Genomic DNA, 13681 nt, shown 5'->3' on the forward strand with positions numbered 1-13681 from the left:
GTGTGATAGACGGGAAAGTGTCTTGTGTTGAATAGATAGACCTCAGAAAGAGCTCTAGTGGTGCAGTGGTCCAATGCTTGGCTGTTAACTGAAGGTTGACGGTTCGAACTCACCAGCTGCCTGCTTCTCTTAAAATTTACAGCCTTGGAAACCCTATGGGGAAGTTCTGCTCTGTTCTACAGGGCCATGGTAAATCTGAAAGGACTCCATTGGTGGGTTTATATAAGCATCTCGGTAACAAGGTATGCCTGTACCTGTCTGCGGTCTCGCACTGGGCTGCTTCTCACTCTGTAGCTAGAATGGAAGGATTTCAGGGAACGAGCGAGCCCTTCACATGCCCAGCTCTCAGCAGTCCATGCACAGTTACTTTCTTGGGCTTGTAACATGCTCCTTAGAAGAGTTCATAGGACAGGTTATCAGGAGAGACCAGTCTCTGGAAAAAGGACAGCTTGCTTGGGGAAGGAGAGGGTCGAGAGAACGAGGAAGACCCTTGAGATGAGTGGCCATAGTGGCTGCAACCATGCGCTACAACAGGACAGTCGTGAGGCTAGCAACAGGTGGGGCGGCATTTCCCCCTCTTGTCCATGGGGTCACTGTGGTTCAGAATGAGTGACCAGCCCCAGACAGCAACAACAGTAACCAAATGGAGGGGACAAAAAGAACTCACTACCACGAGTCAACACTGACTCGTAGTGAGCCTATAGGACAGCGTAGAACTGTCCCTGTAGGTTTCTGAGACTATAACTATTAAAGGGAGTAGAAAGTCCCATCTCTCTCCCTCAGCGGCTGGTAGTTTTGAACTGCCCATCCTGAAGATCACAGCAGAACACATACACAACAGTAACATGTTAAGTTTCAAAACCCATTAACTGGGTAGGGTGAGAATGCGCCACTTGGCCACAGCCCCGTCCCGCATGGCTTACACTTGGTTTACTGCTGACGGCCTGCTCAGGATGCCTAACCCATCTTCAGAAGCACACTATGGCAAAGGGTTAGAGTAAAGGACTTACTTAACACCTGAGATGGAGAAGCACGTGGTACCCATACCATTCTCTGGTCTTGCCATTGTCAGATGTGACCATTGGGGAAACCGCATGCAGGTAGACAGACTCTCTCCAGCTCTGTGAATCGGTCATTACTTCAAGGTAATAGTGAAGGTGATGAGGGGACATAATCTTGTCTTGGGGCCAGGAGCAGGTCCCTCTTTGGAGCAGTCAGTGAGCCAGTCACCCAATGTTTGAGTTTCATTCAGAAGGTATCTAGCTCGGATGGCACAGTGGGATGGGCTGCTAACTGCAAGGTTAGTGGTTCAAACCCACCAATTGGTCCTCAGGAGAAACATGAATTTGTCTGTCTGCTCTTATGAATATTTATAGTCTTGGAAACCTTGCATGGGACTGTGGGGAGTTGGAATTGACTTAATGGATGCGTTTGTTTAGGCAGGTAGGTGATGGCCTTTCAAAGCACCAGCCACTGTGTAGGACAAACATGAGGCTGTCTGCTCCTGTAGGGCGTCCCAGCTCAGGTTGCTGTGTGGGGGAATCAACCTGATGGCAGTGGCTTTGATATTCATTTGGTGACTTGAACGAGTAGCCCTGGTGGTGCAGTGAGTTAAGGGCTGGGCTCCTAACTGCAGAGCCGCTGGTTCAAAACGACTAGCAGCTCTATGGGAGCGAGAGGAGGCAGAGACCCCAAGGATTAGTTGACTCATGGCAGTGGGTTTGGTGACTTGGAAAGAAGCTCTGACGGTGCATTGACCGCTAACTAAAGGTGAGTGCTTTGAACCCGCCAGAGGCTCCTCAAGAGGACGAGGTGGCAGTTTGCATCTGTTTCTAGAACCTGGAGCAGTCTGCGCTGTCCAGGAGGGCCACTGTGCGATGGAATTGACGTGACATCCATGGGTTTTTGTGACCCGAAAGTGTTGATTCCTTGCCAAGGGCCAACAAGTGCATTCATAGGCTCAGAGTGGGCAGGATGACTCCCGAAGGTGCCTGTCTGAGGGTAGTTTGATTCATTCCCACAGATCTCATCTTTTGGATGGGCCTTGGGTTCCTATTAAAAGTCCCCTGCTTTTTTGCATCTCTCAGGTCTGATTTCGGAGTCGGCACCTTCATGCTCTATTGGAAGGTTGATTGCAGCCCTAAGAAATGTGGCTGCCTGAGACATTTCCACTCTGGCAACAGAGTTTGAGGGGACAAAGACGAGGAACCCACCTGACTGGTGGGAACCATGGGCTGTGTCCTGGCAGCCAGACATGGGTACCACGTACCCATCACTCTCCCTAGTGGGACCTGTCTGCTTTCCTCTCTGAAGACTTGCTTCCATGAAACATTGTTGAAGCTATGCCACATGGAAGCATACAAATTGCTCCCCGCCTTGTATTTTCAGATAACAGGTGACCTGAATTCAAATGTGGAGCCTGGGACTAGACTGGAATGGGCAAGGAGATTCTGGTGGGAGAAATCTAGAGAAAACCAGCTACATAGCACACAGGCATCTGAAAGAGTCTCCCTTCACAAGGCTCATTAGTAGCTCTGTTTCAAACACTTGCTACGCACACCACTGGCAGAGAAAACAGGTGCCGATGGAGACATCCGTGGCAGGCTGTCCAGAAGAAGGGGCAATTAAGGGACTCCTCTGTGGTTTGCTTTTGCTAGTGCTCCAGAGCAGAGCGCAATTTGTATCCAGATGATTTTGTTTTCCTGCTAAAGCCTAGTGCTGCAGAGGAATACGCAAAGCACGTTGCCATCTTTGTGGGCCTGGAGGTATTTGATGCCCTGCAGATAGACAGACAGAGCCAGTGATGAGCAGTCCCCGTTTCTCGGTCTCGAGACCCGGCAGCATCACCATCCTGAGGCCTGGCAACCAGATGGGCTGGCTGCAGTGAACTGTTGAGTGAGGCCACCAAACACCAGAGCCATTCTCAGTGTGGTCTCTCTTGGTATCAGCTTGGCAGGGCTGTGCATCTGTAGTTAACCGAGACTGTGTTGACCTATGCTTAGAATAAAGTATGGATGGGATAAGAATCAGAACTCACTGGATTTCAGGGCTTGGGGTTTCTGCTTAATTCTGCATTCCTCTTAGAAAATTTTCAGGGACCATTTATACTCGTTTTATTGTGAAGAAAGAGAAAGCCATTCTAGCATTTTCAAAAGGAACCCTAGTGGTGTGGTGGTTTAAGTATCAGTCCCACCCACCAGCTGCTCCTGGGAGGAAAAGTGAGGTTAGCTATTCTCATAAAAGCTTTTCAGTCTTGGAGTGCCTAAGAGTGATTTTATTTGGTTCTGTAGGGTCACTGTGAGTTAAAATCTTAAGTGAATAGTAGAGTTTATTTTTAATCATGTTCACGAGGATTTGGGCTCAAGACATTGAGCGGCTGAAGCAGGAACTTGGGCGGAGTCACTTCTTTCTGGCTGTAGCTAGTAAGAAACCAAGTCGAAATCCCCAAGGAGCTGGAGAAGACTCATGTGGGCTTGGGGGGCAGAGAGAACAGAGGTTGGATTTCTGCTGGGTGCCCTGGCCAGAGATCTTAACCTCTGTGTGTCCAGTTTCCTCTGACACAATGGGGTACAGTGTTCAGGGTTATTGTACTGGACACCGGGTGGTACTTAGTCCATTGCAGAGCAAACGGTGAACCCATGGCCTCATGCTTGATGCAGTGAGATCCCAGTGTCTGCTCTTTGGGAACGAGTCGAGACTCAGCATGGCGAGAGTCTGTCCCCCATTGGGTGTCTGTCTAGGCAGTGAATTTGGTAATGTGGACACAGGTGCTTTGTCCCACAGTCTCACCGTGGTGGCTGTGGACTCCGTCCGTGGTTGCTCATCGTTCAGCCTCAGTTTCCTCATCTTTGGATAGGAGTTGGGATCGAGCCCCCCCACAGAAGGATTACCTGGCATGGTTCTGAACTCTACTGGACATGGGGCTCAGAGAACTGTAAGCCTTCAGGAACCCAAGGAGACTGTCACAAGGTGCCTCACAGGAGAGCACGTTGACCCGCCCAAGCACACCATGTCAGCACCCTAACCTGACGCCAGTGGTACCTCACCCACAAGCTAAAAGACCGGCCCTTTGACGGTACCCAGAAGTGTCTCGGAACACAGGCCCGGTGGGTGTTTCCAAAAGACCTGATGGGTGGTTTTTGAAAACCTCCTGGGGCAGTTCTGTCCTCACGCGGGGTTGCCCCGGGTCAGAACCAACTGGACAGCAGAACCACAGCAGCAACAGCTGACGTTTTTAGCACTGTGCTCTGTGGGGAGAGAGCGGCCCCTGGAGGCATTCCACATGCGCCCTCCGAGCGTCTTCTGGCCAGTGCACTGACCCTCTGGAGCAGGAGAGGGCGAGGTCATGTTTACGAGACACACAGCACATAGGTTCCTTTCCCTCCGGCTTCCCTGCCCCAGGTCTGCCCTGCCAATTTTAAAATAAGACTTTCTTTTCTCTGCAGAGAAAACGAGGTGCTGAAAGTCCAGCTGAAGAAGTATGTGGGTGCTGTCCAGATGCTGAAAAGAGAAGGCCAGACAGCTGAGGGTGAGTGAGACCCGGAACCCCGCTGGGGGTGGTGGTTGGCGGAGGGCGCCGAGCGTTGTATCCTTCTAGCCCCTCAACATGTGGTGAGTGGATATGTGCGGGAATTAGAAAGATTCCAAAAAACTAATTAGATGGAAAATCCTACTGCACATTCTTGCTAAATCGTTTGTAATATTGTAAGACTCCGTTTAAGAGACTCTTGGCAGGAGTCGGCTCAGTCTGTGTTCTTGGGGAATTTCATGTCTAGAGCCTGGCAGTGCATGTGACCTTGCAGTCTGACTTCGAGTATCTGCCCGGATGGTGCGCGGCAGAGCGCTGGATTCAGCCCAAGCAGGCTGCAACCGCAGCCCTGCTTTCCTTTCTTAATCTAACGCTGCCTCACTGTCCTCACCTTTCAAATGGCCGCATCTCCTTACGAGGCCCCGTGTCAGCAGCAGAGTCCTTACCGAAGAGTAAATACTGAATCAATGATTTGCTGTTATTATCGCACGACTATTGGGAACATTAATCACAAACACACAGCAGATTGAACTATGCTCGCCAGAGAAGGTGCTGTGGACTCTGACCCCCATCTCTGTGGGTTTTCTTGGTTGCCGTAGCAAGGCTGGCTTGTTAGAGGGGGTGTCTCGAGTCAGTCTCTGAGGAGTCAGAGCAGGAAGGAAGCTAGGTGACACACTGGCATGGGGAGCACCAGGAAGCCAAGGGACAGTCACCCTCCCCAGAGTCGACAGGGAGAAAAGCGTCCCTCCAGAGCTGGTCCCTGGATTCAGAGTCACCCCTGCTGCACTGGGAGGACATAGCTTTGTCTCCCTGACCAGGCTGGGGTTGTGTGCTGCGTGCACCATGTCTGCCTCCTTGGGCTCCTGCTCTTTTCATGCAGGGACCCCTGTTATGGCCTGAGTTCATGTCATAGCTGAGCGATGTATATGTTGGTCTTCTCACCTACTCACATTTTCTCATCGCTGCTTCCGCAGTGCCTGGCGTTTTGTAGGTCAGTCGTTCCTTACATTCATGTTTGGAGTGAATTTTATTTGTCTGCCCCTTTAGCCTCTCTAAGCAAGATCAAATGCACTCTCATTTATCCCAACAAGCAGGTCATGAGTAGCTCTTTTCTCTCTCTTGAAAGGGAGGAGAGCTGAAGGAACTTGCACTTCTATCCGTGATGGAGCTCCAGGTGAAGTCTTTTCTCCCATATCCCTGGCTCTTGGCATTAGAAAGTTCTTGTTGCTACAGCCAGCCACAACCACAGCCACCGCCTCCACCTGTGGAGCCTCTTCCCGGGCACTGCCTCTAGGAGTAGGTTTGGGAAGGGCTCTTGATCTGCACACCTAGATCATGTGAATCTGATGCAGGTGCCCTAGACCTTTCGAGAAATCAGTCCTCGACCCATACAGAGCCTTGCTGTGGTGGGCACAGCAAGGAAGTCAAACCAGGAAACAACTGAGTTTCAGCCGCTTCGTGGTGGGCTGGCACAGAGATGGTTAAGCAGCTTCTGCCCCGGACAGCAGCGGTCCCCTGCTCCTGTGTTTCTTGCAGTGCCACCTGCTCCATGAGTCTCCCTTTGGGGGAAGGTCTTGGCAAAAGCCCTCAGGCGGGGGCACTGGAAGCCCCATCGTTGCTCATTTAAGTCCCACAGTCCACTTAGCAGATATGAGTGAGCACCTCCATGTGCCAGGCACCACGAGGCAGTCTTGACGGAGACAACTCTTTAAAATGCTGCCCTTGGCCTCCTTTCAAGGATGTGTGCCACTTCTCAAGGATGCCACCCATGACTCAAGGGAACGAGGGCCCCCTCCTCACCCCCAGCTAGTTGCCTCCGTCTGGTGAAGGGCACCTAGTATGGGTGTTGGCCAAGAAGGCAAGGGGGAGGAGCAGGGGCAGGGGACACAGGAGAGGAAGCGAGCCAAGTACAACCCTTGCTGGCTGATGGGCTTCTCCTAGGTTCCTCCGCTGTGTTTTCCTGAGAACCAGAGCTTGAAGAGGAGGTGTTCCTGCCAGGGGCCACTGAACTTCACATTTCAGGAGACCTTGGGTTTGCCCTTGGCACACGGCTGAGTCGACCACCTCACCTGCCCACGTACACTGGCACTTTTGTGGCCTCCTCTGGGCTAGCCAGCATCCTTCTCCACTGCTGAGGTGGGCTGGGGATGGGTGGTCTAAAGCTCGCCCTTGGTGGCTCAGTCCCGCCCACTAGCTCTCAAGGCTCTTGCAGGCAATCTGGAAAGGGTTCTGTCTTGTCAGCCTCAGGAAGTTTGGGCCGCTATCCAACTCCTGTGCTCCCCTGAAGAAGGCCCTCAGCAGAGGATAAGCTGAGCTGCAGGAGTCCTGCTGATGCCCTTTGAGCCCCTGGGCCAGCAGGACATTTTAGTGATAGAAGCAGAGGTTCCACCATCCTCTCTGACCTGTGGTCCAATTTGAGTTGGCTTCAAACTGCCCCTGGCACTGACTCTCAGCTCCGGCTGGGGATATCATCTGTCCTCTTGTCACACAGGCTGTGTCCCCCACCTCTGTAGCCGGCTCCTTTCCAAATACAGTGTCTGCCCTGCCCCCTTTTGGTCACATGCACTGTCATCATCTGCCCCAACCACCCAACGTCTCCCTCCCTTGTGATGGAGTCTAAAGCCACAAGCTCTCATCAGCATCTCTTTAATTAATGCCGGGGGCCAGGCTGCTGCTGCTGGCCGCCCTCAGAGTAATGATGTTGTGGGGACTTGACAGATGAGGGCAGCTTGGGAGCACCTTTGAAACTTGGCTTTCAGAAACAAAGGAGGAATGAGGAAACAGGACTGGTGGGCACTCCACATTCCGCCATTCCTGGCCTCACACCTGCTGGAGTGTCTTGCTCTGCCCTGGCCTCAGTTTCCCCAGGCTCCCAGAAGGTAGGGCAGACAGTTAGGAGCCTGACTCTGTGAAGGTGGTTGACTTGCACGAGAGGATCTGAGAGCTGCATAGCATCTGTCCTGTGGCCGGTTCCCGCTGTGTGATAGCTGGGGTTGACCAGGCTGCTCTGACTGCACGGAGGAGTGTGAGAGTGAATGAGTGAGTCTGTGTGAGTGAGTGAGTGAGTGTGTGTGTGTGGGTGTGTCTGTGTGATTGTGGTGATAGTGAGTGAGTGTGAGTGTGAGAGTGTGGGAGTGAGAGTGAGAGAGTATGTGAGTGAGGGTATGAGAATGTGGGAGTGATTGGGTATGTTAACAGTGGAATAAACAGGGAGCCTTGTGGCAACTGAAGTCAGATTCCAGCCCCGGCTCTCTGTGATGCCTCTTCCTTTGCTCCCCCTCTTCCGATACCACTCTCTCTTCTGGCCATCTGGGCCTCGCCTTTCTGCTGTTGACCCTCGGGCTCTTCTCTGCTTCCCTCTGCCAAAGAGCTCTCCTTGTTAGCCCCTCTTGGCATGAGGTCTCTGCTCAAGTTTCACCTCCTGCTGGCCATTGGGCTGGCCCTGTCTTCGTCCTTACTCTGCCCCATTGCTCTGGCTTCTTTCTGTCTCAGTGCCTGCCGGTGTGCTTCAGCATCTGGGTGACTGGTCTCGCATGTTCGCGTTGCCCTCCTGGCCCCCTGCAGTGTGCTTCTGCAGGAGGAGGGCCTCTCAGGGTAGCCCCACACACGGCACTTCATCCTGGGTATGTGCACCTGAAAGATTTGTTTTTAAAAAATCACATCATTGTGAATGAGGGGGAGTGCGGAGTGGAGGCCCAAAGCCCATTTGTAGGCAAGTGGACATCCCCTTACTGAAGGGTCACAGGGAGGAGACGAGCCAGTCAGGGTGCAGTATAGCACTGATGAAACATACGACTTGCCTCTAGTTCTCTAAGGCTTCCTCGCCCCCACTATCATGATCCTAATTCTAACTTATAAATCCAGCTAGACCAGAGGATGTACGGTGGTACAGGTAAGAGTTGGAAACTCAGGGAATTCAGAACAGATAAACCCCTCAGGATCAATAATGAGAGTAGCGATACCAGGAGGGGAAGGGGAAGGTAGGGGAGAAAGAGGGAACCAATCACAATAATCTACATATAACCCCCTCCCTGAGGGGACAGACAACAGAAAAGTAGGTGAAGGGAGACATTGGACAGTTGGACAGTGTAAGACATGAAAAAAATTCTAAATTATCAAGGGTTCATGAGGGAGGAAGAGTGGGGGAGCAAGGGGAGAGAAAGAAGGAGCTGATGCCAAGGGCTCAAGTAGAAAGTAAATGTTTTGAGAATGATAATGGCAACAAATGTGCAAGTGTGCTTGACATAATGGATGGATTGTGATGAGTTGTACGAGCCCCCAATAAAATGATTTTAAAAAAATGAATGCATACAGATCCATTCGTATACATTCAAAGGGAGCCATGGTGGCTTAGTGGTTACAAATTGGGCTGCTGCACGGTCAGCAGTTTGAAACAACCAGTCACTAAACAGGAGAAAGATGAGACTTTCTACTCCCAGAAAGAGTTAGTCTCAGAAGCCCACAGGGGCAGTTCTACCTTGTTATATAGGATTGCTATGAGTCAGAGTTTATTTGATGGCAGTGAGTTTGTTGTTGTTTTTAATATACAAATTCAGGGGGCTCTGAAGCCATATTAACTTGGGCCACTGTCTATTTCCAGTTGTTTGCCATCACCCCAACAGAAACTCCGTACTCTCCTCCCCCACCCTAGCCCCTAGTCACCACTATTAAGTGCTGGCTTTGCTGCATCCCTTGTTGTAAACGCTTCCTGTCAGGCCCCAGGATGTGCCCTGTGGTGTCAGCTTAATTTCATGCAGTGGCACGTGTTAACAGGCATGTGCTGTCATAGGAGCAGGCCTTCTTTTCTCCTGTCTGAGCAGCAACCATCATTGGGTGGGCCATGCTTCACCAGTCCCTTCCTTTGTGAGTCGACATCCAGGCTCTTTCCTGCTTTGGCTCTTGGGAGTAGTGCTGTTGTGGGCACTGCTGTGTATTCTTCTCTTCCCCACATCCTGAAGCAGATCCTCTCTGTTTCCCTATCTCCGGATGATGGAAACCCTGTTGTGTTAGTGTGGGTTGACTAGAGAAATAAATTCATAGACACTGATCTGTGTATAAGAAAGAGCTTTATATACAAGAGCAATTGAATATTGAGAAAACATCCCAGCCCAGTCTAGATCAAGTCCATAAGTCTGATATTAGTCCATATGTCTGATACCAATCTATAAAGTCCTCTTCAGACTCACAAACAACATGCAATGATGCTGAATTCAGAAGATCACCAGCCAGTTGGTGGAAAGTCTTGTGGATCCAGTGGTTGTCGAAGCATCTTAGCGCTGGCAGGAGTCTCCATGTAGATCTTCCAGCTCCAGGGCTCTCGCTGCATCAGCGCAGCTCTATCAGGCTTGTCCTCAATAATGTCTCGCAGAGAGTGAGTGTATCTGGCCTCCGGTGAGCTATTTATCTCCTTGGCACCTCCAAATGAGGTCATCAAGCAGGAGCTAAGGGAGAGCAGGTCTGGCTGCCCCGCGGGTGGGTCTGCACCGAGTTCCAGCTCTGTTGTTGTTTTTGCTGCGTGTTCTTGTAGCTTCCATCTCTTTATCTGAGGAGTGGAGATGCTCCAGTTGGCTTTATAGAGTCATTTAAAGGGGTGCATATACAAGGGGACCTTGTGGAAAAGAATGCAAAGATCATGGTGGCATTTCCCCATGAACTTCTTGGAGCCCCTTTGTAGGAACACTGGGCTGTTGCTGATGCTATTTTGGATGGGGATACATTTTGCAGGCCCCCAGGCTCCATAGGGGCCAGAAAAACACCTGTAAAATAACCTCTGAAAGTGGTAAGTAATTATGGTGATGATTTCAGAGTAAACCTCTCTGAAAGCTTTCCAATCAGTTATCCTCATAAAACAGTACTTGTGCGATTAGCTTAGTGTCCTGACCTTTAAACAAAAATTGGAGTGGGGAGCCCAGTGCTTGCCCCTGCCTTGCTGAGTGTTTGGCAGTGCTGCCAACCACACACACAATGCCACGGGCCCTCCCTGAGCCTCACGCGTCTGCCTCACAGAAATGAGAGTGGGCTGGGGACCCAGGCAGGGTGCACCCCACATCACATGAACCCACCACAACATTTCCATAGGAGGGGGCTTCAAAAAGTTTGTGAAAAGCTGCATTATCTCTTAATTCCATTTTCTATGTAAACCTTTTGAAGTCCATGTATTTTTCTGATTACTTGGGGAAAAAAAGTTACAAGTGCACTTGAAGACAGTGATGGAAGCTTCCAGATTAAGTGTGACTGTACCAGCTTGAGTGGCATGCAGATGGGAGGACAGGGGAATAGTAGATCTCTGCTGGACTCAGCCCCAGACACGTGCCCACTCAGAGAGTTGGGGAGAGATAGGCTTTTGGAAATGGGGGGGTAGACTCTGCTAAGAGAGGAAATGCTGTTGGGTAGCAGAAACACCGATGCCCATGTCAGTGGAGAGCTGTGGGAATGGGGCACCCTGATTTCTATAGGGGAGAGACATAGTGCTTAGCACGTGTTTTGTTCCTTCTGAGCCTATGTGTGATTTTTTGGGAGGGGATGGCATAGTATTCAAGTTGGACTTGGTTTGGCTGCATTAAAAACAAAACAAAGCAGCATTTCCCACAAGGTAGTGGTTTATTTTCAGACTCTCTGGTGCTTGGACACAAATCCAACAGGTAAACTGTTGAAAGACCACAATATATTTCCTCATGCTTCTGGAGGTTGAAGGTTCGAATCCACATCTCAGCCCCGTTCGTTCCTTCCTGGTTGGCCACCCTGGGCATTCCTTGGCTCGCAGAGGATCTTCTCAGGGGATCTGCCCTCCCCAGTGCACCCCTTCAGAAATGACTAGACTCAGAACATACCTTACAGGAATCCGATCTCACTAAGGAAGCCATAAAAATCCTTTTTCCAGATAGTGTCAGGGCTGCATGTATAGGGGCTGGGGTTCTGACATGTATTTTGGGGGACACAGTTTGTTCCATCACATTGGCACCTAACAGAAGTCTGAGCTGAGGCCATCCTGGGCCCATGTATTTCTCTGGTCGTGGAGAACTTGGGCTGCTTCCCTCTTCCTTATTTGCCTCTTAGTGCTTACGTAGTTGCAGGTGCTCCAACCATCGCCTCTAAGAAGCAGGCGTGGGGCGGGGGGAGGGCATGCGTCACAGTCAAGTCCGCTAAACAGTTCACATGTTTAGAATGATGTGCCTCCTTTTAGGAGCCTTCCTGGAAGAACCCTCAATGAATTATACCTCTAATGAACTTTGACTACTAAATACAGAGGAGGCTACGTAATGTGGTTGCTTACCTGCCCAGAAGAAATATAAGAAAGGAAAATGAGAACTGTTTTAGAGCTGAAATTCTGAGCTCCCCATTTGCAGAAGGCAATGGAGGTCCGTGAAAACCCAGAGTCCCCTCGTGACTCCTATGTGACCGTGAGCTTGGGTGAGAATGGTCTTGCCCTCAAGCAGAGTGCAGTGGAAAGTGAAATCCCTGCCCAGCCTCCAGATCAGGGGCATGCTTCGTGTGCCTTTGAGGGAGATCCACTACCGGAGGTCACATCATCATGAGTCATGCCTTGACTGCCTTAGTCATAAGGCCTTGGACTGATCTCATAAGCTCTTCTGTCTAATATGATGTACATATCCCAGTCATGGTTCTGTTCTCGGCACCAGCGGTCCCCCCTGTAATTATGAAGTGTTGATCTGCTGCCAGTCAGGCTCCGTGACAATTCTCTGTGCCCTCCCCTGTCCTTTATAAAGCTCTGGATCTCTGCAAACCCCGTGCTAATGACTTCATGATAATGGCCTCCTGTATCCAGATGATGTGCCTTTGTTCTGTTTGACTGAATGTTCTCCTTAAGTACATTTGAGATTGGGTTCTGTTTTGTACCCTAAACACAATACTGGGGGGTGGGAGTGGCCAGCAGTTACTGCCCCAGGTGGCTCTGGCATGGGTGAGGCTGATGGAAATCACGTGGAAGGGAGGGAGGTATGGGGGCTGCCGAAGTTTGTGATGTTTCTACTGTAGAAAGCAACATCCAACCTGCAGGGTCAGGGGCTGGAGGGCTCAGGCCTCGCTTCCAGAAGGCCCGGTGTCCCTCCCAAGGCCTCGTTCTATCTGCGCCCCTACTTTTATCCACGGCAGGACACTTTCCTTTCCTGAATCACGGCAAAAGCAATTGTCTGGAAAGACTGGGTATCGATTCATGATTTCTGCTCATTTCCTTTTCGTTGTTTGGCGGGAAGAAAGGCCCAGAAACAAAGCAGGAGCAACCGGAGCAGCTCTTCAGCCTGTGCGCAGCGACGAGGCCAGACGCGCCTCCATCGCCGCCCAGCCCCTCGTGGGGCCATCTCCACATTGTGATTATCCACGTGCAGTTTGTCATTCTCCTTTGGTTTCCAACTCCGCTCCTTCCTGGATGCTGACAGGTGGCTTGTTTTGTTAAATGCCACTTTGCTTTTGAAAACCGCTCTGTTTTACGTTTCTAATTACAGCTTTCACAGGCACCCGGTCATTTTGCTTTGCTTGAGTGGGTAATGATGCCTTGTACCTTGGCGGAGAGTGACTTGTCTAAATGTTTGCTCTTTTTCCCCCATGGACTGAATGCAAAAGTAGACATTTTCCAAAGAGATAAAGCCCGTCTGTCTGGGGTGATTTCACTGGCTTATGGCCTTACTTTCATTCTTTGAGCCGAAGAAGAAACTTGCTCCCGGGCCAATCCTGGCTGTTGAGTACCTGTCCACCCTTGTACTAATGTTCACTTTACCCACAATCCTTGGGTCCTAGGGCCTGGCACATCCCCTAATCACCTTTCAGATCTGGAGAAAGAAGTCCCTTGTGACGGCTCTGCCATCGTCTCCTCTAGTTGTCACCCCAGAGCTGGCCAGTGGCTGCATCTTTATGCTTAATCGACTACAAACAAGCCATTCTGAGGAGCCCTAGTGGCTTTGGGAGTGGGGTTGGAAGTTGGGCCACTCACTAGGACTTCCGTGGGTTCAAACCGACCAGTCACTCCTTGGGTGAAGGATGTGGCTCCCAGCTCCTGTGAAGTGCCACGGTCTCTGAAACCCTAAGGAGCAGGTTCATTATGCCCCACAGGGTTGCTAAAGGAAGCCTGGTGGTGTAGTGGTTATGATTTGGACCAAAGTCAGCAGTTTGAAACAACCAGTCACTAAACAGGAGAAA

At 50.8% G+C, this 13681-nt stretch overlaps 1 protein-coding gene across 1 annotated transcript in view; it reads left to right on the forward strand.

The window, feature by feature from the left end:
• SNX29 (sorting nexin 29) overlaps nt 1-13681 on the forward strand; it is a 464053-nt gene that overhangs the window by 164971 nt on the left and 285401 nt on the right. Inside the window, exon 13 of the mRNA XM_004706258.4 lies at nt 4446-4528. Within this exon, the coding sequence (XP_004706315.2) occupies nt 4446-4528 (83 nt within the window). The remainder of the gene's footprint in view (nt 1-4445; nt 4529-13681) is intronic.

The sequence above is a fragment of the Echinops telfairi genome, unplaced genomic scaffold (genome assembly GCF_000313985.2).
Source record: "Echinops telfairi isolate 266 unplaced genomic scaffold, ASM31398v2 ScPeMD7_5;HRSCAF=22, whole genome shotgun sequence".
Lineage (NCBI taxonomy): Eukaryota > Metazoa > Chordata > Mammalia > Afrosoricida > Tenrecidae > Echinops > Echinops telfairi.